General features: G+C 45.6%; 1 protein-coding gene across 2 annotated transcripts in view; it reads left to right on the top strand.

Annotated features, from left to right (window-relative positions):
* CRYBG3 (crystallin beta-gamma domain containing 3) overlaps window positions 1–25,790 on the top strand; it is a 2,312,058-nt gene that overhangs the window by 396,286 nt on the left and 1,889,982 nt on the right. For both annotated transcript variants that reach the window (XM_069639009.1, XM_069639010.1), the window contains one exon: window positions 7,192–7,261. In XM_069639009.1, the coding sequence (XP_069495110.1) occupies window positions 7,192–7,261 (70 nt within the window). The remainder of the gene's footprint in view (window positions 1–7,191; window positions 7,262–25,790) is intronic.

A 25,790-nucleotide genomic window follows, 5' to 3' on the forward strand; every position in this document is an offset into this window, starting at 1 on the left:
ATGAATTAAGTACATAGGTTGACAGGACACGTCCGGAGCAGGGAGGAATCCCACTGGCTCCCACCACCCAGGCTACATGGTTTGCAACTGCCTTTGGGTGGAACACTCACACTAGGCAGCATTCCACCTCACCCAACATTGCACACATGACATCATTCAGTGACTGACATCATGCTCTCTGCACACACTCAGGTTCAGTCATCACATACTCCAGTCCAGTCATAACACTTCCTTCCCTTCACAACCACAAACCCAGCAACAGAACACACCTCTTCTTCATCAACCACGAAGACCTAACCTGCACACCACCAAGAACACATCAACACACACCACACATTCTCCAACTAAACCAACCTCACCACAGGGCAAAACACAGAGCAGGCACCGACCAACAGGGCTTAACTAACTATCCAGTAACTCACCTGGGCCAACCAAAACAATGTTCACCAACCACCAAAACAAATTACCAATCACCTTCCATTCATGCCTGCCACCCATGAATCTTGAGGCTGCCACCCCCAAGCGCAGACCTGCCAACAAAGGGTAACCAAACCAACCACACCATGCTTTCTGAGACAGACTACTTTTTACACCTCACTGCCACTGGGCGGTCTTAGGGCTGCCACCCCTAAGCACAACTGCCCAACGCGTGACACTGCCACACAGGTGAGCCACTCAACTAGGGTGTAACTAACACTCCACCAGAATTCAACACTATGCATGTCCATCACCCTTAACTAATATCACAGAACATCAAACAGAGCACAATAAAGAAACTGCAGACACATCAGACAGAGACCACAACACCAAAGCACAATACAGGCTGGCAAAACCGCACCACAGCATCGCTACCAGGGTGCCCTAAGGCAGCAAATGTATACTGCACTCAAGAATGCAGGTTTGTTGGCCAGACAAACAAGCAACCAGCAAGAATCAAAACTACTTCCCAGACGGTGGTAAAACATGTTAGTGCCAGGACTGAACACTTGGATTTACCAAGGACCAACAGCAATAGCATGGGGATGCCACACGATGCTGCGGGCCAAACTGTGAAACAAACATTTCAGAATTATTGTCAAAAGCCTTCCACAAAATGGCAACTAGGATCTAATCCTACCGCCCTGTTACCAACCACCTACTGTGAGCACTGCATGCCACAGCATTAACACTCGGCACCCAGCAAGCATAGAACAGCTTTTACTACTGGGGCCAGTAAATCTCATGCCTTTTGACCACAAAAATGACCTTGACCACAATCACCAATATGCCTCTGACTCAAGCTACCCTGCTGATAAGGCTCAATGTCTGAGACACACTCTGGCGTAACTGCACAATCACACAAAGCTGCCGCCATGCCACTCTCACCAAGGAGCACACTCATAGGTGACTGTATTGCTCACCCAGAGTGCACGACAGTCATTAATCACCAGTGCAATTACGGAGCCAATACTTTAAACGCAGGTAGACGCAATAACCTGCAACCACACACACTCTTAGAAAATAATGAGCACTTATACGGCTATTTATTCAAAGCTTGGAAGCAACAAGTGATAACATAGAAATAAATCACAGAAGAAACAGAGTTCAAAAGAAAATACATCACTGTGGGCGTAACTGGATCCCTCATCTCGCCAGAAGCAGCTGGAAGACCCCAATGACAGCCAGGCCGAGAGCACAACAGCCCACAGGTATGCTGGACGAAAGTGTCTTCCCTCCGGCTGAGGTCTCACCTGACCGTTAAGGGGTTTCGCATATATGCACTCTTCAAAAAGGGGTGGCAATTTCTCGAACCTTCTGGTAAAGCACTTGCGCATTGATGAGCAGCTGTTGGTTGCCAGCTGGGTCAACCGACAGTAACCTCAAGGAGCAAAGTGCTTCCCTTCTCTAAAAACAAGCACCACGGAAAACAGTCCCGTAACTCATAACAAGACATAACAAAGCTAGCTTTCCCAGCAGAAATGTCCTTGACTGCATACCAGGCTTGGAAAGCATGTCTTCTTCAGCATAATCTAGCTCTCAGCAAAATGAGTACAGCTTTTCACTGCGGCATGAAGTAAATATCCATCATGGCTCTGAGTGGTCCCAGAATACACTGCGCACCAGCGCCATGTTTTAGCTCAAGCATAACAGTGACGTACCAGTGTCCAGAACTCGCCAGCATTACTATCCCCTTCCGTACTCATGCGTACTCTGCACGCACTCCGTGATCACCACCATTAGGCAAAACACTGGTTAAAAAAAATAACACACTAACCTTACTGTGCACCTGCACACGTGTGCATATTTCATCAAACTCACTAACCGTACACCCCCAGATAACATTTCCTAAAACACTTTACATTAAACTGTTTAAACATTCATATTTATCCCATCCTCGTTGCCATTTGTTATGATCGTGAGTTCTTCAGGCAGCTGAGCTATGGCATTACTTGTTACTTTATTAGGTTACATTAATTAAGTACGTAGGTTGACAGGACAAGTCAGGAGCAGGGAGGAAACCCACTGACTCCCATCACGCAGGCTACATGGTTTCCAAATGCCTTTGGGTGGAACACTCACACTAGGCAACCTTCCACCTCGCCCAACATTCCACGCATGACATCACTCAGTGACTGACATCATTCACTCTGCACACACTCGGTCCAGTCATCACATACTCCACTCCAGTCATAACAGGCTGTTAGCAGACTAGGGCCTGAATCTCACCTACCCTAGGAACTTGAGGGGCCTGATGCATAGGCTCGAAGGGGTCCCCCATGAGCCTCGTCAGCACCATTTTGAGTTCCCATGCCAGGGCAGGAGCCTTCACTGGCGGGAAAGATTGAAACAGTCCTTTGAGGAACTCCTTGACAAGGCAGTGAGATCAAAGTGAAGATCTTCCTGGAGACCTGGTGTAGCGGGAGATAGCCACCAGATGTACCTTGGTAGAGGCGTGCAACAGTCTGGCTTTGTCCAAGGATAGCAAGTATGGAAGAATCTGCAGGGCCGTGACCCTCAGTAGGGGTAATCTTCTGAGACCGGCACCATGTAGCAAAACGCTTCCATTTGTGACCGTAGCACTTCAAAGTCCACGACGCCCTGGCCTTGGCGAGGACCTCCCTACAATCTGCAGGCAACTCATATCCTCCAAACTCTAGGGCTGCTGGAGCCAAACCCTCAGGTTCAGCGATCCTGGGTTGTGGTGAAGGATTGTGCTTCCTTCTCTGGTGAGAAGATCCAGAACCACTGGCAGCTTTACCAGAGGTGACGCCGACAGACTGAGATGGTCCGGGTACCAAATCTGCCTCGGCCATGCTGGGGCGATGAGTATCATCCTGAATTGGCACTGTCTGAATGTGTTGATGGCTCGTAGCAGGAGAGGCAATGGAGAGAACGGGTACAGAGACCGGCCTTCCCACATGAAGGAGAATGTATCCCCCAGGCTCCTCGGTTGGTGTAATCTGCTGGCAAATGTCTGGCATTTGGAGTTCGCTGCCGTAGCAAACAGATTGATCTGGTGCCTGCACCACTTGACGAAGATGCGGTCCACCTGGTCCTGCCAAAGTTTCCACTCGTGGCAGGAGTGCAACTCCCTGCTGAGGGAGTCTGTGATGGTGTTCTTGACACCCGCTAGGTGAAGAGGAACGAGGAACAGCTCTTGTCCGACGGCCCAGCGCCACAAGTCCTGTGCCTCCTTGAGAGCATTGGGGATTGAGTGCCTCCCCGTTTCCTGATTTAGAACATTGTGGTGGTGTAGTATTTGAAGATCCTCAGAGACTGAAGGAATGACTTGAGGGCCCAGAACACTGCTCATACTGCTCATAGTTCCAGGATGTTTATATGGAGATCCTTCTCCTCTGGCAGCCACAGGCCTCTGGCATGCAGAAGCCTGGTGTGGGCCCCCCAGCCTTCCAGGGAAGCATCTGTTGTGACCATCTCCTAGTATGGAGGGTTTTGAAACCCTGTGCCCCGGGCGATGTTGGAGAACACGTCCCCTCACCTTATCACCCAACGAAATTCTTCGTCGCGCTCGGATCTTGTCTGCAAAGCTTCTGGTCACCTTTATCCAGCAAGCATCCATGAACTCCTGAAGAGGATGCATCTGTAACCGGCAGAGCCGGATAAGGTAGATGCAGCATGACATCATGCTGAGCAATGATATGATGATTTGCACAGTGGCGGTCTTCGACAACAGCCGCTGCACCTTTTCTTGAATGGCCGCTACCCTCTCCTCCGAGGCTTATGCCAGGCAGGACATTGTATTGAGTCTGGCTCCTAGGAACAGCGCGTTTGATAGTTGATGGAGAATCCCAGATCCGTCAGCAGTTAGACGGTTGCCTCGGTGTGTCCAGCAGCCAACTCTCACGAGCAGGCCTGGATGAGCCAGTCATCGAGGTACGGGTATACATTTATACCCCATAGATGCAGATGGGCTGTAACCGGTGCCAGGTACTTCTTGAACACTCTGAGGGCCCCCTTCAATCTGAAAAGTTGGGCCTTGAGCTGGTAGTGCTGTCCCTGCATTACGAAGCGTAGAAACATTTGGAGTTTCCTGTGAATGGGGACGTAGAAGTAGGTGTCCTCCAGGTCCAGCGACGTCAAGAAGTGTCCTTTTTCCAGTTGGCCAAGCACGTGTTGCAACGTGACAATCCTGCATTTTTGGGACTTGAGGTTTTTGTTCAGACGTCGCAGGTCTAGAATGGGCCTCCCGCCCCCGGTCTTCTTTCTGACCAAAAAGTATCTGGAATAGACTCTGGAGCCCCAGAGTCGCTGGGGAACTAGCTCTTTCGCCTCTTTTCGCAGCATGGCCCGTGCCTCCTCCAAGAGCTGAGGATGTGCTGCTCCTGATGGGCCACTGGAGGTATCACCAGACACCTGCACCAAAACTCCAGGGTATGTCCTTGGGCGAAAGCATCGGTGGTGATCTTTCTCCACTCGCTGATTAACCTAGTCAGCCGGCCTCCCACCGGGTGCATGGGTGGGGACTGACGTCCTGGTCGGTTCATGCTTGCTTCGGTGCCGGCGTCTTGCCCTGGCGGCGATGCTGTCCTCCTCCACCGTAGGCCTCGGAATGGCCTATGTACGCTTCCTGAGTCATGGATCTGGAAGGCTGACGGGACGATGAGGAGAAACCTTTTGAAGACCGGCTCGACTTTCCTCTAGAGGAGCAGTGTGGGTAATGGGCCATCTCTGTATCCGCCTTGGCCTGTAGGGGCTCGTCGATGACCTTCCCGAAAAGGTTATCTTTGTCGAAAGGCATGTCCAGTACCTTCGCTTGGATCTCCTGGAGGAAATGTGTGGCCTTGATCCAGTGTTGGTGACAAAGGCAGACACCATACCCTGTCTACAATGTGCAGCGCCACTGTGATGGCGTGATGTCATGCTTCCTCCCATTCCTGGAAGAGAGCGATTGCCTCAATCTTTTGTCATCGGGGGAACTCCAAAATTGGACCAAGCTGGTACCACAGCTCCCTGTCCTACCTGGCTAGGATCTCCAGTGCGTTGGCCCCCTTAATGCTGGATGACGTGGTGTAAATCAACTTCCTTCCCATGGCATCCATCTTCCCCTCGTTGTCAGGTGGGACTGAAGATGACGAGGACGGGTTAGCTGACAGTTTCCTAGCAGCCGCTGAAACCACCTAATCCGGCAATGGTTGTGACCTCAGGCACTTGGGTGTGGATTCCAGCACCCAGTACTTCTTCTCCAGCCTATCCCGTTTGGCCAGAGCCGTGCAAGGGTTCTTCAAGAGGGCAAAGCCCTCCTCCCACACGTCTTAGAGAAGTGGCACCGCCATGATTGTCTTACTCTTGGCCTCTGGTATAAAAAAAACCCCTCCTTTTTGGCTTCTTCCAGCACAAGCTGGAATAGCTTGGAGGCTCTGGCGATCATGGAATGGAAGGATCCCACCTCATCCGGTGGGGACGCTGCCAGTCTACTGTGCCTATGCTTTGTTGTCTGCTTGGAGAAACCAATGCTTCGCATTATCTGTACTGTTTGCGCCCCGATACCCCTGGGTCTGGTGCGCACCATATAAATGAATAAACTAAACTAAACTATATCTCGCATTCTCTTTCCTTGTGGTCTGGATGCAGGCAGTAGAGGCATTGCAGGTGCTTGTCTTCAAAAAACACATTCCGTAGCCCGCACTTGGTGCATGACTTGAAGAGTAATCTTCCTTCCTTCTCCTCCATCATGGTCGGAGGGCGCGAAGTAGGCCCGATGTCCTTGTGGAAACATTGACGTTCTTTGCCCTGGATGGCCACTGAAATTTACTGACCACGGATCCCTGCTGTTGGCAGATGGAGAAGAGAGCATACAGACTCTTTCGGAACAAAAATGGAACCGTTTTCTGTTGAACACAAAAAACGTGGAAGTAGCTCACACAGCAAACTCGAGGACTGCCAACACTGAAGCGTGCAGTAAAAATCTGAGGATGGCTGCCAGAGGAGGGGGGTTAGGGAGAGGACCGTCGTTGGATGGTGGCTGTTTGACCCAGAGGATAGTGATTGGTTTAAAGAAGAAATACAGTTTGTAAGTGAAAGTGAAAATGTTGCTTTACAAGAGGATTCCCAGCCCGACGACAGGGAATATTCATGAGCATGTGAATCATGCCAGAACCCATGCTGGAGAAGTCATGTTGTCAGATTTGCCAGCGGTATTGGATGTTACGTGGCCCAGTACCTATACTGACACTCAATCAGCATTTTGACTCTGGAGCGGCTCTTCTGATTCACCATAAAGCCGTCCTCCCGCAAAACTCTTGGTGAACAATGATGACATGTTTCAGCACACAAAATCCCAAACTATTGCATTTGTCAGTGCTTGTTATCAGTGTATACCGTGCTCAAGATCACAGTAAGCCAATTTGTCTTCTAGTAAAGCAAATGATTATTTCCTTGTGACAGTAATCTAGGAAGTGACTGTTTTTTGTGTGCATTTAATATGTGAGAGCGTAACGCCTGAATGTGTTATTATTTACTAGGTTATGTGACATTATGCATTTATTGATTTGATTCTCATTATTAGATTTTTTTGTTCCTAGGCTATTTATATTGTTTATCATACAGGAACACACTGCAGTGGCTATTGTTTAATCGTGTGTACCTTTTGATGAGTTGGTGGTGAACGGTTAAAGCAAAAGGCAATTTGCTCAATGCTAATTTACCCCTAGCTTATAATATTGGAGTGTTTATATATTTTTTTCTTTCTAGACAAGAATTTGAAGCTTCCAGTCTTAAAAGCGAGGACAATACAAGCCAACTGTTAGTGGGCTCAGTAGTGGTAAGTGCTGTTTTTTTGTATAATTTCCAAATTTAAAATGAATGTTTTTTCTATTTGTTTGACTCGCTATAGCCTATTTGACTTGTCTTTTTCCATGCTGAGGTAGTGCATGAGTAGGTACTGCTGCACTTTTTTGTGGGGGGGCGGGGGGGGTCTACTGTAAATATTATTTTCCACTGACTTGTAAAGTTCTACAGCAGTGCGGAATCTTTGCTCCTGTCTGGCAGTATCTCTAAATAAAGTGAAAGGTTGCAGGCAGACCTGTGTTTTGTGTTCGGTACAACTGGGCTTGTTGAAAGCTCACTGCGCTTTTCTGACTGGCATTTTCTCACTAGTGGCACTTTATTTCCTTTAATTCATACAATGTCTAACTTTTTATTTGAAGATAATAAATCTGAACATAACAGTCAGAAATAATGAAACCCTAAAGAAAAAATGTAATTCGGCTTTCCGTTTTTCAGGGTTACTTTTTTGGCTATTATTCTCACTTTTTAGCAGTGCATTCCAAAATGTTGGAATTAGTATTTGTATGTTTAAAAAAAAAACGATTCTCTACTCAAAATATCTGAACTATGCCTTTTCCACCTTTTTTTAATTATTTTTTAACAAAAGCACAATTGTTTTTGTATATGAATGATCAACCTGCATATTTTGTTTTAAGGCTAATCTTTTACCATTGTATTCAGCCAATATCGCTTAGATTCGCGGCCATAACAAGAAAATTCTCAGGCATGACAATTTGTTTTTAAAATATTACAATCAACCAGAGATGCATGTTATGTTTAGAATAGGAACAGTAGTTTAGTAATAGTTGAAAATATAAACTGAAGCGTTCTACTCGCAGTGAGGTGTTCATAAAATATGTTAATGCAATTGCAGATTTGGTGTGCATCTTGCGTGCCTACTTGAATGTTGAATTGGTCAGTTGAGAAGGCAACCTTTTTGCTTCATAGGTTAAGTGCAGTGCCTCTACAGTGAAAAATGATATCCATAGACTAAATATAAACGTTTGTAGTAACACAAATATGTATTGCCTCTTGATGGAGCGATTTTTCATGTTTGTCGGCTTCGGTTAGAAGTTCTCAAAGAAATCAATTTCAAAAGTTGCAAGCAACATTTTGAAATGTAGAGCGGGTAAAAGACTGAGAAAATGAGCAGAATTGTCACATAAACCATACTGTTATCAATCAACCCGTGAGGCCTTGATAAAGGAACGGAAAAATGTTCTAGGTGTTTCAACATCACATTTGTGTGGAAGTTTGATTACGAGTTCGAGGAGCGGTAGAGACATGGAAGAGCCAAGCATTGTACATTGGAGCTCCTATTTTCCATGTAACCTGCTAAATGCATCAATATCAATAAATAGAAAATACTCTTACCATCACCAGCGTCTGTATACTGTCACTACATGAAGACACATGCATGGGATTTTTTATGATCACCATTTTCAAAAGTAAATGCCTCTGAAGCAGAAGAAATGTGCTCCACAATAAATGCTTTACTAGGAATTTAATTGCGACCTTTCTTTACAAAATGTTTATAATTTTATAATGTCGAGGGATTTTATTCCAGTACTCTTAATCCCCTTTCTCGAGAGTCTCTCCATAGTCCAAGTTTATTTTTAGCAGCCAAAAAACCAAGGCAGTTGCCCACAAAACCATTACAACTGCTTCATCTCACACATTTTACCACAATATCAGACTTATTTCGAGTTAAATGTTAGCTTGCATAAAATTGCTGGCTCCCCCAATAATATCGGACTGGTTGCAGGATGTCCTCTGGGCCAACGACACAGAAGAATTATATATCGCTGTACTCTCAACTGGAAATAGACCGAGAGACATATAGCATGACTTTCGGCAGTATATACTGGCCAAGTCTAGAGCGGCTGACAACGATTAATGATATAAGTTATTTACTTTCTGAAATTGCTAAATGCTTGTATTGACTGAACTGAGTTTTAAATCATGGCATTTTGACATAGAAGCCACCTGTTCTTTTGTTCTTTTACTTTTGTTCTATAACAAAATCATTTTTTTTTTTAAAGTTACAAATAAATATCTGGCTCCATATTTGATCCATATTAATCATCAGTGTCCCAAATTCTCACTCTTAACACCTATTATGAAAAGATCCCTAAGATATAAACTGCAAATGTCAACCTCTTACAGGGGGCAGTTTAAACTCCCTGAAAACAGCATGTGACTTCTCACTCAAATTACACTGCCTTTCTGTGCAATTCAGGCAAACAACTAAACTTCACTCTCGGGACCACCAAGCACACCATGCAAAGGTGCCCTGCATACTTACAAAAAGTAATCCACCCGCAATTGAGGCTTATGCTGTTGGGAAAAGAACATTGTAACATCACAATAAGGGAGGTGAAAAATGCATAAGGGCTGGGGAAATGGAGGAGCCCCAGGACCCGATAAAATCCTAATTTATATCAGCAAGGATGAGATATCAGTTTGGGGGCCTGTGCTATGCCGTGTCTTTAATGCTGCTGCCTGCCATGGAATGGTTCCCATAACCTGGCTTGAGGCAGAGATAGTTTCCATTTTCAAAAAAGGGAAGAGGGAATCACCAGGGAACTATGGTCCGATATCTCTACTTGACGCGGCAGGCAATATTTTCGCTAAAGTTATTCTAGGGCACCTCCAGGTTTGGGTCGATTCTGAGGGGATCACAAGTCCATCTCCAAGCTGGATTCCAGCAATGTACTAACACAATTGACAAGTGCTTTCGGCTTGACCTAATCTTGAAGAAATAAATTATCCTTAATAGAGTTAAAATCTATGTGGTCTCTGTTGATCTCGGACCGCTTTTGATTGTTTCCCAGAGGAAGAACATGTGGCAGGCCCTGATCAAATACAACATCCCTAGTAATATGTTGTTCATAATCCAGAATCTTTACTCAGGAAATACAGCATCAGTAGGCTGAAGGATTTAGCAGAGAATTGACACAGCCTTTTGAGGTTCAGAGAGGCCTGTGCCAGGGCTCTGTTCTGGCCTGCCTCCTCTTTTGCTTATATATTAACAAAATAATGGGAGTTGATTATACACTGCTGGGACCCCCCCAAAGATGGGCAATGATTCATTCCCTTCACTTTTTTCCGCTGATGACGCTGATTAATGCCAACTACTCCAACGGGCCTCAACTATACTTAGGGCTGATTCACCAGTAGATGCAAAGAATTACGACTAGAGCTGAACAAGGTGAAAATGAAATCAATGGTCTTTAGACACAGATCAGCCAAGCATGTCAACTTGAATATAAACTTTGAGGGTACACAACTAGAGCAGGCCACTGCCTAATACTATCTTGGCAACAGAGTCACCAAAAACGGCCTTTGGACCCAACAACTAACCAAAGCCATAGTGACCTTGGACAAGCACAGTGGTGGGATCAGGAGACTTTCAGCAAGCTTCACTTTCACTTTTGTAATCTTTTATTCAGTTATTGAACCATAAAAGATCATCCTCACATTACATCATTACATATCAATAAATTCAAAAGAAGTTTATACATCAAGAAGGAATAACATTCAATACGTCAAAATTCTAAAAACAATCAATAATAAAATCTGATGACACTATTTTAAGGGGGGAGAAATTCTAGTAACATATCCTAAGATTTAAAACTTGCAGCCTCCCAAACGAACAAATGGGAATCATCTGTTGCTAAAACAGCTCATATTTTAAACCTTATAATGTCCACAGCATCGTTTTATATTTCATTGGACCCCAACATTTCATTTATAGAGCCTAGCATGACATCAAGAAGGAAAAACATTAAATTAATGAAAATTCTAAGAACAATCGATTATAAAGTCTGATAGCACTATGTTTTTACGGTGGAGAGATTCTAGTACCATATCATAGGATTTAGAACTCACGGCCTCCCAAAGGAACAAATAGGAATCATCTGTAGCTAAAACAGCTCATATTTTAAACCTTATATTGTCCATGACGTTGTCCCATATTTAAAAAAAAAAATGATTTTATTCATTTTAGGCGTTGTCCCATATTTCATTGGACCTCAGCATTTCATTTATAGGACCTAGCCTGACATGTACTCCAGGGGGTGAAGCAGCCGATAATGGGGAACAAGGTTGGAGGATCATGGCTTCCCTGATATCAAATCCAAGGTCCTTGTTAGTCATAAGAACTATATCTCACATTTCTAGCCTCAACAGCCAGGCCCTATATATACATTTTGATACTTAGTAGAACCTTGCTGGATCATCAGTTGACTTGCATAATTCCAAGTCTTCGGTGACTGTGTGTCCATCAGCTAGTGTCATCAGAGATTTTAAATATAATTGTGTTAATCCATGGGTGACGGGGAAGAAGAACATAAAATGTATAATGGTTTCCTCATTTGCGTTACACAGTGGGCACTCACTTGTGTTATCTGGCCTCCATGAGGCAGTGAATTTAGCCCCCTTCAAAGATCCCAATCTGAAATTAATAAAAAGTGCACGGGCAAACAGTGGTTTGATCCAGTCCATATATTTTTCGAACCCACAATCTGACTTGGCTGACATGTATTCCATTGCAGACTTAAGGTTCCTACATACTGTGACCATACACCCTCTACATAGTTCTTCACATATCTTTTCCTTTATACATTTGCGCCTTAGTTTGTTAATCAGCTGTGGTTGGGTCCATACTTTCTGCTCATTTAGATCATAGAGGCTTTTTCTAACATGCACCAGCCATGGCAATTTCATTGCTCCCTCCTGACTCATTAGGTGGATCATATCTGCCCTAAACGAATCAAGTTCAGGCGTCCCGCAAGCCCGGATCCAATAGAGAATCGGTTTGGCTGGGCAATTACATCAATTGGGCATAAGTCTAATTCGAGGTGCAATAACGCATTATGCATATATGAAGGGAGACAAAGTAGTCTCTTCAGAAACTTGTTTTCCACAGTTCTCAGTTACTTTAGAACTACAAATCCCCATAATTCACCCCCAAAAAGGGCAGCTGCCGTGGACTGCTTCTTATAGAAGTCCAGGGTAGGGGAAACGACACCCCTGCTGTGATTGTTAAAAAAAGCATGGGCCACCACTATACTTTTCTAACGTGAAAGTGACCCTGGCAATTTGACTTGTCCAGTTGCCACCATTGCTAAAGCGTGTATCCAAGTAATCATAGTGCCTTACTTGTTCTAGTGGCAACCCCCCTGCATTTATGCCAAGATTCACTGTTTTACCAAAGCTGGATCGAAAGACCATTGTTTTTGTTTTCTCTGTGTTCAAAGACCACTTTAGCTCCTTGAATTCTTTCAAAACAGTTAACAATGACATTTCAATCCCTGGGGGGAGGTCGTCAGGATCACAGCATCATCTGCAAAGAACAATCCAGGGTATCTCGAGTTCCCGAGCTTTGGCGGATCCTTGCCTTCAGCCAAGAGATGTTTCACAACTTCCTCCGTAAAGATACAAAACAAAAGGGGAGCCAGAAGGCAGCTTTGCCTTACTCCTTTGCTGACATCAAATTTATCAATGACCTCGCCACCCCAGGCCCACTCGAACTATGGCCGTATTCTCTTTATACAGGGATTTGATGGCCCTTAGCAATCCCTCTGGCAGTCCACTTTTCCGTAGGACTTCCCAGAGCAATTTACGCGGGACGCCATCAAAAGACGTCCCAAGGTCCACAAAGCTGTCATAGTCTCATCTTCCTGAGGACAGTATATTTTTGTATGATGTTATAGAGGCGTTAGCTCTGGTCTATTGTGCCCTTCCCCCTCTGGAACCGTGCCTGAAGCATGCCTATAATCTGATTTTCCTTGGCCCATGTCTGTACTTGCCCCAATAGTACCTCAGCAAAGATTTTACCCGTGTAGTCTAACAAGGAAATTGGGCAGTAATTTACAGGACTCTCCTTCCACCCCCTTTTTTATAAATAGGTGCTATTTCTGCCATCCTCCATGAATCTGGGACATAATCGGTAGTAACGCATGTTTCAAAGAGCTTCCAGAGGATTGGGCCCATATGACTGGTTCTTCCTTACATAGATGTATTGGCACTTTATCGGGGCATGCCGCTTTCCCAGCCTTATGTGACGTAATGGCAATTGCCACATCATTGATACTAAATGAGAGTCCCTCATGATCCTCTCAGGCCACCGTGATAGCCCTGGTAGGTTCATCTTCCCGTTCTCCCACGTAAAACAGAGAGAAATGGTACAGCCATGTCTCTGCTGTTCTACTGCACTGGATCTCTACATTTCCTCTCACCTCAGCACCTGACACAAGCTTCCAAAATGTAACCTAGATCCTTGAGTCAAGTGCACAGGCCAGAGACTCCCATTTATTCCTGCAGAAAAGATTTTTTTTAACTTGACCATTGATTTATATTCATCTTTTTTTAGCAGGTCTTTATCTACTGCATTGCCCTTTACCAGGGCATTTACCATCTATTGTTTTGCTATTTCAAAGTCCTGATCATACCATTCAACCCTGGACAAGGCTTTACGTTTTATTTGTCTGGTGGTACTTGTTACAAAAGGCAAAATTCCTGTGACCACTTCCCCAAAGTGTCCCATCACCAGTGGCGTTGCTAGGGTGGGGCCGGGCCCCCCCCCTGTGATACCCTGTGCCCCCCCCTTGTTTCCCCCCTAAGACGAGCAGTGACCATGTTCTCCCCTAGTTTTATCTGTGCCCCCCTACTTTTGTCTTTGGCCCCCTCTGTGCCCCTCCTAAATTTGATTCCTTGTGAGGCCACTGCCCATCACCTTGCGACCTTCCACATCATTTAGGCTGATCTTTTCATGATGAGTAATAATATTGTCATAAAGGCGCAGTCTGAAATCCCCATTGTTCAATTTCGCCCATTTGATGGCTCTACGCGGCCATGGCCAGTGACTGAAATAGCCTGGTTTTGTGCGTCCTTGTCTAATGATGGTAAAGCAGGGCACTCCCATTCGAGGGTTAGTACTAAGGGTCTATGATCGCTGTCAAATTTTACCACAACATCAAAGTTGCTTTTTTTGGACCATACACCAACTGACACAAATGTGTAGTCCATTATCGTAGAGCCCATTGCCCCACATATGTGATGTTTTCAGGGCAATCATTAGTAAAATGCCAGTTACAAGCTCTTGTGTCCTGCTCAGATAATACCCTGATGCTATGTATGGCAAGTCTGTGGGTTTTCTTAGTATATGGGGCTCTTACCAGTGGGATATCCCATGCCTGGTCCTGATCATCCCATATACCTTCCAGGTCCACTAGCGGTTCCAACTGCATGTTAAAATCCCTTGCTACAATTTTGGGTCCAACCCCTTTACCCCCAATTGTCGTTGCCAGTTCATACAGTTCCTGGAGGGCGACCAGGGTATTGGGCCTGTTCTACACATTAAACATTTATATTTCCTGTCCCAAATGGGTCCTTGCAACCAGAAATTGTAGGTCCACGGAGTGGCAGGTGCGGTGCACTATCTTCCAGTTTAGTTCCGCATCCACCCACGAGGACGCCCTCTCGGCCTTTAGTGGCAGGATGTGAAAGGTCTGATAACCTTGCATGTCCACCAGGCTTATGGCCCAGTTTCCTGCAGAAGCACCAGCTGGAATTCCCTTATGAAGGCAATCCAGCTGAGGGAAGACATGTGCCTAGTCCATGATATAATTCTTAATGACCTGATTTTACTTAATTCCCTAGTATTGGCTGGTGGTCAATCAACATCTTCCAGCTCCTCCGCCCAAGTGTGGGCTCCCCCTAAGTGGGGACACCCCCTTCCAGCCTCTTCACTGTGTCCAGCTTCCCCCCCACCTCCAGTGTAGCTATAGTCACATTGGTGGTTGCTATGTTTAGCATACTCGTTTGGGTGTTACCCGGTTGAGGTCGGAAAATTGCTGGTAACAGACCTGGATCCCTACACCCCTCGGGGTATTACCCGTAGGTCAATACTCAAAATTCCAATTACAAGGGCCCATGAATTCAGGTGGATCTTGATATAACCAAACCTAGAGTTCGGTAACGGGCCTCGCACACAATTAACAAAGTCTTTCCTGATGACCGATAGACATCCCCTCGCCACCCTCAACCAATGTACGCACTTGTTTTTCAGGCCCTCAACATACTCCAATTCACCTCTTGGCAAGTATGGCAGATTTGTTAGTTCAGCGTGGACCTGAACTTGCAGGCTCTTGTCTCCCAATATGGCCTTGAATTCGGCCCCTCTGTCCCGCCAGAGGTTGTAAATTCGACCCTGATAGTGGGGTCTCAAAACCCCCTCCCCCAGGTGCCCGTCGGTAGGGCCCGCCTGGATGGCAACTACCTTGATGCTGGTTCTTTAGATCAGGCACACGTGAGCGCCAGACAGGTCTGTACCCCTCAAAGGGCGTTCTAGCTGCCCCACCACTTTCAAAGAGCTTTGTTGCATGGCCTACTGTGGCATTGTTGCTACCGCCATTACTCTCCCTTGCACCCCCTATTTCAAGCTGGTTGCCGTCTACCCCCAGGTTATGCCCCTCAGAGGATTTAGGTGGGCCGGCTAGCAGTTTAGGGGCCCCTGCTTTGGTTAGTCTGCGCAGTCTCTTTCTTGTTAACGGTTTCCAATAATCCTTTGAGGTCCTTTAGATGGCCCAAGAGGAGGCCCATATGCCCCTCAAAGATATCTGTAATTTCCTCCTTGAGGTAGGAGATACTTTTGCTGACCATGCTGGCTAATTCACTCATTTGGAATTTAGTTGTCTCCAAGCCCCCCGTGGTCTCTATCATGGGAACCCATTTCTGAGGACCCCAGCAATGACCCCCGTTGGGCTTCTTTGATGCCGCCATTCTACAATGGAAGCCTTTTATTGCTACGGGATACTAACTTCCACAGGGCCCCCTTGTCCCTCTCCCCTTCACAAGTTGGATGGGGCTCTTTAAGGACCCCCCTGTCCCCGGGGGGCCCAAAAGGTCAAACCAGTTAAATAGCGCTGTCGGGGTAGTCCTGCTGGGGGGGGTTGTGGGCCCATTCTCCACCTGGCCCCACCTCCTCCTCATTCCACCCATACCTTGATTCGGTGGGTCTCAGTTATGTTTGCCCCTGCAGTAGGCTTATTGACTTGCAGAATGAAGGATTTTCCCCTTTCTTGTCAGGGTTCGGGGGCACTTGGAAGGATATCATATGGTCCTCTTTAGTTATATGTGGCTGCTTAGCCACTGCCGCAGTCCCTTGGCGGGGGCATCGCATGCAGAGATCACGTCATCTGATCAGTTGGATACACAATTGGAGGCAGAACTCAAGGGAGTATAAACACCCACCATCTCATTGGTTCCTGTTGGACCTTTGAGTAAATCAGGTGATTTCGAATATCAACTGATTGACTTCATTAATAGGTTTGAACAACCTAGAGATCTTACTCCGCCCCTACCCCCAGGTATTGCACTCTCAGCCTTCCTTTTTCCTTCTTGAAATGAACAGCTCTTAAAACGAATTTTTAAAACAATGAAGAAAAAACAGTAAAATGAATGTAGGTAAAAATACAAATGCCAATAACAGTACACAACTACCCACTCTGCCCGTCTTCTCCTATTTTCCGTGCTTTGATCAGCAGAACCTGTGATGGAGCAAGGAACGCCCGACGGCTAAAGGGGCTGCCGTAGTCATCTCCCCTGCCTCCCTCCTAGCCCTAAAAAGTTTCTAAGATGCTTGGGGTAGAGGGTGATGGCAATCAGTAGCTCTAGTGAAGAACACCCTGGTGATAACTTGGTTGGAGATCCAGCGGTATGTCTGTGGGGCAATGTGCAATAAGAACAATATATGCAAAAGTCACAGTCCGAGCCGCAAAACGCAGTAACTGCAATTGGGCAAAGTGCAAATACGCAAAGCCGCTAATTTGAGGCAGTGCAGACAAATGACAGCTGTGCAAACAAGCGAAAAAGATCCCAATCATCAGCTTTTCACAAACTATGCCTTTGGTTGCAGTTGTAATGAATTATGAGTTTATAGGCTCTTCAACAGCTGCACAACCTTTTGGTGTTTGCTCCACATAGTGACAGCCGGCTGGGGTAGATAACGGGCACACAAATATATGGCTTGGTGAACTTTAAAGTTCCAGTCTCAGCCTCCTGGCTGGAAAGTTTTAGTATCTCAGCTTTCCCCACTTAGATACCCAAGGATTGCACTTTCTCAGGAGCAGAGAATGCCTGAAGGCTTAAGGGGCATCCAGAGTCCGCTCTCCTCCTCAGCTCCCTGCGCTGCGAGATAAGATCTTTGATGAGTTGGCAAACTGTCTCGCCGCTTGCTCTCCTCTTCACGGGACGCTCACTACAGCGAACAGAAAGCATTTTCCTTTCTAATCAGAAGCGGTGGGTTGTCGGAGGTGGTTTCATGTGTAATTTCCCAGCACTTCCCCAGTACTTCTACAAATAGGAGTGCTCCTCCTCTGCGAGGCCGCACAGTTCCCGTTCTCCCTTCCACAGTGCACACACACTTACCGCACAGTCCATTCCAGGCACGAAGCGCGCCTTCCGCTTGGCCACCCTTGGCGCGAACACCAGCGCGCCAACACTGCGCCCTTACACGCTGCAGGCTTTCTCTGCTCCGGGTTAGAGCCAACATTTATTAAGTGGTGAGCAGCATGGCCAAGACAATAGACAGCAAGAGATCCTCACCAGCGGCACCAACACTGCACCCTTACACGCCGCAAGCTTACGGCAGGGGCACAGTGACACCAGCACTACATATATATAGGCTCCAAGTCTTACCATCAGCAGGCAATGGTGCTGAGATCTGGCGGCATACGAGAGCTCCGGCATTAGGCCCCACGGTAAACAAGTTTATGAAATCTTTGCTCTCACAGCCGAGGAGTGCCTCAAATGTGGTCCTCCATCTGGAGTGTGACCTATGCCCTATTGAAGACCAAATTAGTATAAAACCTATTCTCTATTGGGTTAAGACCAGGCCTGCTTCGGGCTTGTCTAGGTACATAGACGTGCTCATGGAAGGATGCCATTCGCTCCCATGGTTTAGGCACGTGAAACATTGATTAATTAAATTGAGCCTTGACCACCTCTGGGAATCTCTCCAAAAGATATGAAGTCTAAGGAATTGGTGAAAAGAGCTGCTAATATAGTATCAAGGTGATCTATAGAAGAAGCATGTCTTAGCAGTCGACTATCATACTTGAGAATCAATCTGTATTTTGGTTATGAGCAATATTTGGATATTACCAGACCCAGGCTTGCATGCGCCCCTTACATTGAACTCAGGACAAATACCTTGAGAGTAGCAAGTTTCACGAAAAAGCATGCCCGGTTTGTGAGACACCTGTTGAGCCCCTATCTATGTTACACTGTTTTGCACAGGCTACTCTGATCTAAGAGCCAGATATCTTCCGCTTTCCCGACTGGCGGGTTTACGACAAACAGAGGAAGCAGTGGCCTCTTGTAAAAGTTCTCTAGACCATAACTAGGCCATAACTGTGCTTATTCTGCTGCCAAATACCTCCACTGGTCATGAGTGAGGAGGCTTAGACTGACAAAAAATAACCTCCCACCAGTGGTATTACTCTCATATTGATATTTAGTTGATTGAATTGCCAACCAAACAAAGATGATGTATGATACAGTTGCTGCTCTGTCGTAATTTTGATATATTTAATGATCCAATTGGATTGTGTGTGCTTCTCGAAGTGTTTTGGAGTTTTTATAAGACGGAATTTGCATGATTTAATATCTTTTATGGTGCATGCTTTGATGGTTTTTATGTTGCTGGAGCCCAGTTTGGTTGGGTTATCTTGTACCTTGAATTGTGGTGAGCTGAGGGGATTGGTAATGGTATGGTAATGTTTATTTGTAAAGCGCCTATACACAAGGCAAGTGTTTCAAAGTGATCAAGGAGGGAAGGGAACAAGGGGAAAAACAGTCATTCAGAGCCCTTGAATTTCTGAACATACAAGTCTGCACAGACCGAGTAAATGCATATAATACAATTACCAGTGTAGATAACCGCAAATAGGTCTGACGATTCTGCAGTTATTCCAAATGCATTGAGGCACACCATGAAGGAAGGGAGACAGGGAAGATAGTCTATCTTCAAGGCATGGTAATTTCAGATTGTGCAAGTGCAGAAGCGGTACAGGAGAGGGGGGAACAAGTGCAGGGGAGGTCCAAGTGCACCCAGTCAGTCAGAAGCTGGGGAAAGTGCTGAGAGATGCCACGCTCATGGGTCATTGACCAAGTAGCAATGAGGCAAGTGAAGGCCCGGAGGCTGGTGCGAGATGACTGGCGAGGGTGCCAGGGACCTGCGAGACTGAGGTACACCGAGCGGCCAGTCAGCAAGCTATGTGGAAAAGGAGGGAGAGGGGACTAGTGTGTTGAGAGAAGTTAGCAGGTTAGATGGAGGAGGAAGGAGGAGAGAAGTAATGTCTTAAGGAGTTTCAAAAACTTAAGGAGATCAGGTTCAAGACGGAGCTACGGCAGGGAGGCTATTCCAGAGGGAGGCACCTGATGAGGCTAAAGATCTCCCTCCAAATCTCTGCTTGGAGAACCGGCTCACTCGCAGAAGGTTGGAGGTAGATGCGCGGAGGGCTTGGGAAGGACATTATTGGGGTAGGCAACATTGCAGATAGGTAGGTTCCAGGCCCCAGAATGCCTTGTGGACAGTGCAGAGTGTCTTGAACCTTGCAGCCACGGAGAGCCAGTGGAGAGATTTTAGCGCCGGAGAGATGCCAAGGATAAGTCTTGCGGTTCTGTTCTGGATGAGTTGCATAGGGCGCAAAGCAGAGGCAGGGAGGTTGAGAAAGGATAGCTTAGGAGCAACGTGCTCGCCTTAGAAGCAAGGCGACACAGAGCAACACAGGTTCGATCCCCAGGTCCGCGCTTAGAAACCTATGGGTATTAAGCGTGTTATAAATGACCTATCATGTCATAAGGAGGCAGTTGCAGTAGTCCAGCCTTGAGACAACCAGGGCTCTGAAGACAGTGAGCCGCTGGGGGAAGGTGAGAAAAGGAAGAGTACCTCTGAGGATGTGCAGCTGGTAGTTGGATTTTTTAGAAATGTCTGAAATGTGAGTGGAGAAGAAGAGAGTGGAGTCGAAGATGACGCAAAGTTTTTTTGCCACGTGGGTGTGTGCGGGCGCAGGCCCAAGGGAGGCCGGCCAGAGTGAGAGTTGGAAGACTGGAGCAGGAGTCCCAATGCGAACGATCTCCGTTTTACTAGCGTTGAGGTAGAGGTAGTTTGCAGCACACCATGTCTGAATTGCGGACAGACAGTCCGATATGAGCGAGGTAGAGGAGGTGACTGAGGGTATCTTGAAGGAGAGGTGCGTGTCATCCACATAACACTGGAGGTTAGAGGTGAAGGTGGCAATCGCACGTGCCAGGGCAGCCATGTAGATATTGAAAAACCAGGGGGATAGGTTGGAAACCTGGGGAACGCCACAAGCTGAAAGAGTGATGGTAGAGACAAAGGACCCAAGTTCCATCTGGGATGGGTGGTCGGAAAGGAAGAGGTTAACTATGCCAGAGCCTGGCCTGCCATTTTCAGGGTGTCGCAGAGACGTGCGATCATGATGTTGGGGTTTACTGTGTCAAGGGCCCTTTATAAAAATGTTGATGCTTGTTGTGTCACTAAACAGAATAAGGAGTGAATAATTAGCAGTGAGCCAACAAAGTTGCACTGTCTAAAAACATCCTTTAATTGTGTTCATACACATTTTAATACCATTTTTTTTTAATTCATTTTGTATTAGTGATTTGGTTTATAAAATTAAAGCTCTTCATCACATATTTCATTACTACAAATGATACAAGAAAAAAAAGAAAACTTACTAATTGAAAAAACAAAAGTACAAGTACTTCAACTAACGTCAGACTTTGAACATCAATTATCCAACACTTGATAGTGTCAATAAATAAGACAAGACAAGTAAAGTTAGATTTCAATTTGCAACATCTTTAATATCTCCAGTAACATCCAATGCAAACATAACAATTGGGAGATACTGTGCCCTACCATCAGGTTGCCCATAACATTTCCTCCCCCAAGCCCGTTTTAAACCCCTTTTGCCTTATAAAGTGCTTGTGCTTAATGGGCGTAGTGGATTGTGTAAGGAACTCATGGTGACAACAGTAAAGACACACAAGTGATCACAGTTCAAGGGTGTTTATTAAACTGAGTTTACAGGTTGGAAAAATGCCTAATCTAAACCTAAAGCTAAGATGGGAGCAAGCTAAAACAACGTATTGTCAAATAAAAGGGCCTAAACTCAATAAATGATTGCCAATCGTCACAACTAAATACCAGAAGAGTGTGCGATAAGGTTCACAATAAAGAAGTGTTCAAATGATGTCAGGATGTGTAGCCGGGGGTCTCCCTTCCCCATGTTTTGAGCACGGGACAGGGTGGCACTTCTAAGCACAGCACACTCTCGAGCGTTCTCAGCACGAGACAACAGTTCTGATCTCGGATATCAGGACCTTCGATGGTAGAGTCTCTCTTACCTTAAGTCTCTTGCCTTCGAGGACCAGATGTAAACAGATAAACAAAAAGTTCTCCCGGTTGTATTCAAGTGTTGTTGGGGTGATGACTTTGCACCCCTGGTTCCCCCTCTTCCGGGTCTCGGATCCTAAACAAGTTCTTAGCTATATCAGGACCTTTGGTAGTTAGATCTTCTACTTCCGATGACCTGATATGTTCAGCATAACAGAATACAAGTTCCTTCCTTTTGACACTTAGGGTGAGGGTTCTTCACCCCTGGTTCCCCCTCTTCCGGGTGCAGACCACTCTCTAATTTCAGCCTCTCTGTCTTCACTCTGGCTTGTATTCAAAAAGATTTCTCGGTTGCATTCACTTGCTTGGTGGGATGATGGCTTCTCACCCCTGAATCCCCCTCTTCCGTGCTCAGACCCTTCTCGAATGCAGGGTTCACCTTTGTCAACACACTGTTCATGGGGACTTTCAGGCTTTGCACCTTTCCATCGGCATTCCTCCGTCTGGTTCACTCTTGCCAACCTTTATCAATCAATGTATTTCTTCTACTTTCTTACGAGTTGGGATTCACTTCCTTTAGCTTTTCAACTTCTGCCAGTCAAAGACTTTTGACTGTACAGAGGATTTTGCTAGACCCCTGTATGACCACATTGACCCTTTTCTCACCCTGTTCCAAAGGCCTTCTGGTAACGGTAGTTTCAGCAATAGGGTAATCGGCCAGAGTTTCTTGACTGAGCACCCACGTGGTGCTGGACTCCTCTGCTGCTGGTTTCCCCCTCTAGTATTAACAGTTCTTTGTACTTTTCTTCGATTAATCGTTTGCTACTTTTGTTCAACACAGTTCGGTTTCTTATCGGCTTTCCTTTCGGCTCACCGGCAGTGATGAACTGCTTGGCTTTACTTGTCTCTGGAGTCAAGCCGGAGACGGTGGCCAGCCTCTATCCTTGGCTTGGTTATCAGCGCAGGAGGGCCCTGTGTACCATTGACATCTGCTGCAACACACGCTGCCTAATGTTTGCGGTCGTACGATTACTTCCACAGGGGCTTTGCGGACTTGGGTCGGAAAGGGAAAGGTTGCTTCTCTCCTTGTCACCCTTTTGGTACTCACAGCCTTTCTCCTCCTCTTGAACTGCCGTACTTGGATAGCTGAGTCGTTGTCCGGTCTGCCTTGCTCGTACTGTGCTCTCGTGCTCCACCTTTTATCCCTGTGGGGAAAGGAAAGGGTCATCAGGTGTATGTGATTCTGGTCAATTGCCTGTCTTTGCCTGACCCTTGGGTTGGGACATGCCAGGTAAACAGTTTTCGCATTAGTCCGCTCTGTTCCATGATATGGGACAGTGTTCATGTTTGGAAAAGGGGGGTGGTAGAGTTTCCAAGTATCCTACAGGTAGGATGGGGAAGAGGTGTTATTTGGCCTTATAGTCCTTGCACTAGGTAGTTTGGTAAACTTCAAAGGGTGAGATCGGGAGAGTTTGTGAAGCAAACGGCAATGATCGTAATTATTATTGTGAGATGAATGGGGGGGTTGTGGGAACGGTTTGGGATCCTAGAGCGTTAGTTATATACGGAGGTGTTGTGGGATTTGGGCAAGAGATTTATAGGGAGGAAGGGACACAGATGCCGTACAAACTACAAAGGTTTTCAGAGATCTCGTCCTTTCCTTCTCTGGTATAGTACTGCGTCTCACCTGGGATATTTCCTCGAGCACAACCCTGGGCTCCCCTACCAAGGTGATCCTGCCTCGCTCGTCCACCCCCAGGTTTGGGATCTGAGAGCACCTGAATAAGGGATTCTCGAGGTCTACTCTGGAGAATACCTTCAGATTTCTCAGAATTCACAATACAAGATGAGATGTTTCAAAGTTTCCAAACAATTTGACTTCTTACAAAGACAGCTCTTCTCAGTCTCGGACAAGGACTGGGAAGTTGATTAAGTTTGAATATGAGATACCTTTCTCTTTCTCATAAACATGGGAATAAGATTACGTATCTCGGGGTCAACCTTCTAAGTAATGGCTGTATTCTACGTAAAGTGAGAACCCACTTAATTGGTCAATTGTCTCACACCAAACAAGTTCATGTAGCTTCCTTTTAACTTTCACTGGGTTAGAAAGTAAATCTGATTGGGCAAGAGCCAGTTTTAAGAAAACCGCTTTCATAGCTTAGTTATTCAGGGAAATCCATGTTCCTTTTTCCACCAATATTTGAATAGATTCAAACAATGAATCAGGCGGTGGATCCAAGATCTTTTGTGATATAGACAGTTGTTCCAATTCACCAAAGCCACCAGCGAAGCTAGTCTAATCTTGTGTCTGATTTATACAGTTAGGTATAGATCGAAAGAGACCCAAACCTCTTTTCCAAATATTGCCCTGGAGTGAATTGAGATAAGGACCCATATCCACCAAGTTGGTTTCCAAACCGTAACTCAAAGACGGTACCATCTTTGTTAAATAAAATGTACGAAAAGGAACCAACACGAACCTGCATAGGGTCAAATGTATTCTTTTTAATTGTAGGAAGTAAGTAGGGCAAAAAAGAGGCCCTCTTTTTTGTTAAAGGGGGGCTTGACTCAAGAGGGTAAGTTAAATAGTAACAGAAGAGAATCCAAAGCTACCCCTATTCAGAGACGTAATGTAGCTAGGTCCGGGGTGCAGCAAAGGCTAAGTATTGTAAAAACTATCCATACAGATTGGCCATGGAAGAAGCGTCAGTGAAGGGGACTATGAATCCATAAGAACAATTATTATTCAATGTTAGACAAACATCTAAAATATGAAGGCCTATAGCTTAACATAAGGCCTGCTAGAAGTGATATTAAAATATACAGAAGGAAAAGCAAAAAGGTACAGTTTCACAGTTAGCAGTACATTTTTGTGAGGGTTAGTAACAGGGCAAATTGTGCGCTTTCATGCACTACTCAAAAGATAATGGTATGCAAAGGTTGTTGACACAAAAGCAATTAGTGTTTCTAGTTCAGAGCAGTGTTAACCGACAGATGTTGCAAGGTTGAGACCAGTTGTCTGACGGGACCGAACTGTCATCAGGACAGAGTTGATAAGACAAGGTAGTGGGATATACCTTTTGGAAAAATATTTTCATATGCTAGAATTTCAGGGCATACCATATGTGACAAAGGGATGAATGTAGAGGCTGGTTTCAGGCCAGTGGATGTAGGTGGGTCTTGCTCCGGGCTATCTCTAAAGAAGTATTTCAATCTGATAATGCAGAAGAACTTGCAGAGTTCGACTTCTGTGTCAAATCGGTCTGCTGGAATCGTCAGAATGAAACTGAGCCCTCTTCCGCATTATCAGATCTAGCATATGAAAATCGCATTTTACTGGAAGTTTTAATCATCTCTTCAACAAACAAATCAGATACCCAGACAATCTCAGTAAAAATGAACGCCTAGCTCTGCAATCTCTAGAAAGCAACCATGATTTTCTCATAAAGCCGGCAGACAAAGGAGGTGGCATTGTGTTATGGAGTAGGACCTTCTACAACACAAAAGTCCAAAAACAACTGTCGGACACCAAATATAGACAGATTCAGACCAACCCAACAACAAGACTAGAAAGTTTAATGTGCCAAGCTTTTCTTGTCAATCATCACCCAAGTTTGCCAGCCTTCTATGTCCTACCAAAAGTACATAAGAACACCTTAACCCCTCCCGGGAGACCAATAGAAGAAGGAATTGGGTCCGTACCTGAACTTACTATCTATATTTACCGTTTCCTACAACCTTTCATCAGTAAAATGTGATCATATGTCCAAGATACCACCTAGACAATAAAGAAACTAAGCACACCGACTATCAACCGAGATGACATCCTGGTAACTCTTGATGTGGAATCGCTCTACACAAGCATCCTCCAGCGTGAATGTATAGAAGTATTAGCCACGTACTTAGACAAGAGATGGATTCTTGAACCACCAACAGCTTTCTTACTGGAGTGCACCGGAATTTCCTTAATGGAGAACTATTTCATTTTTTAAAAAAACTTATATCAACAATGCCATGGCACCAGCATGGGAGCTACTTATGCTCCCGACGTGGCAAACCTCTTCATGGATTCTTTTGCGATGAACTCGGT

Source organism: Ambystoma mexicanum, chromosome 7q, assembly GCF_040938575.1.
Source record: "Ambystoma mexicanum isolate Mex_15411 chromosome 7q, UKY_AmexF1_1, whole genome shotgun sequence".
Taxonomy (NCBI): Eukaryota; Metazoa; Chordata; class Amphibia; order Caudata; family Ambystomatidae; genus Ambystoma; species Ambystoma mexicanum.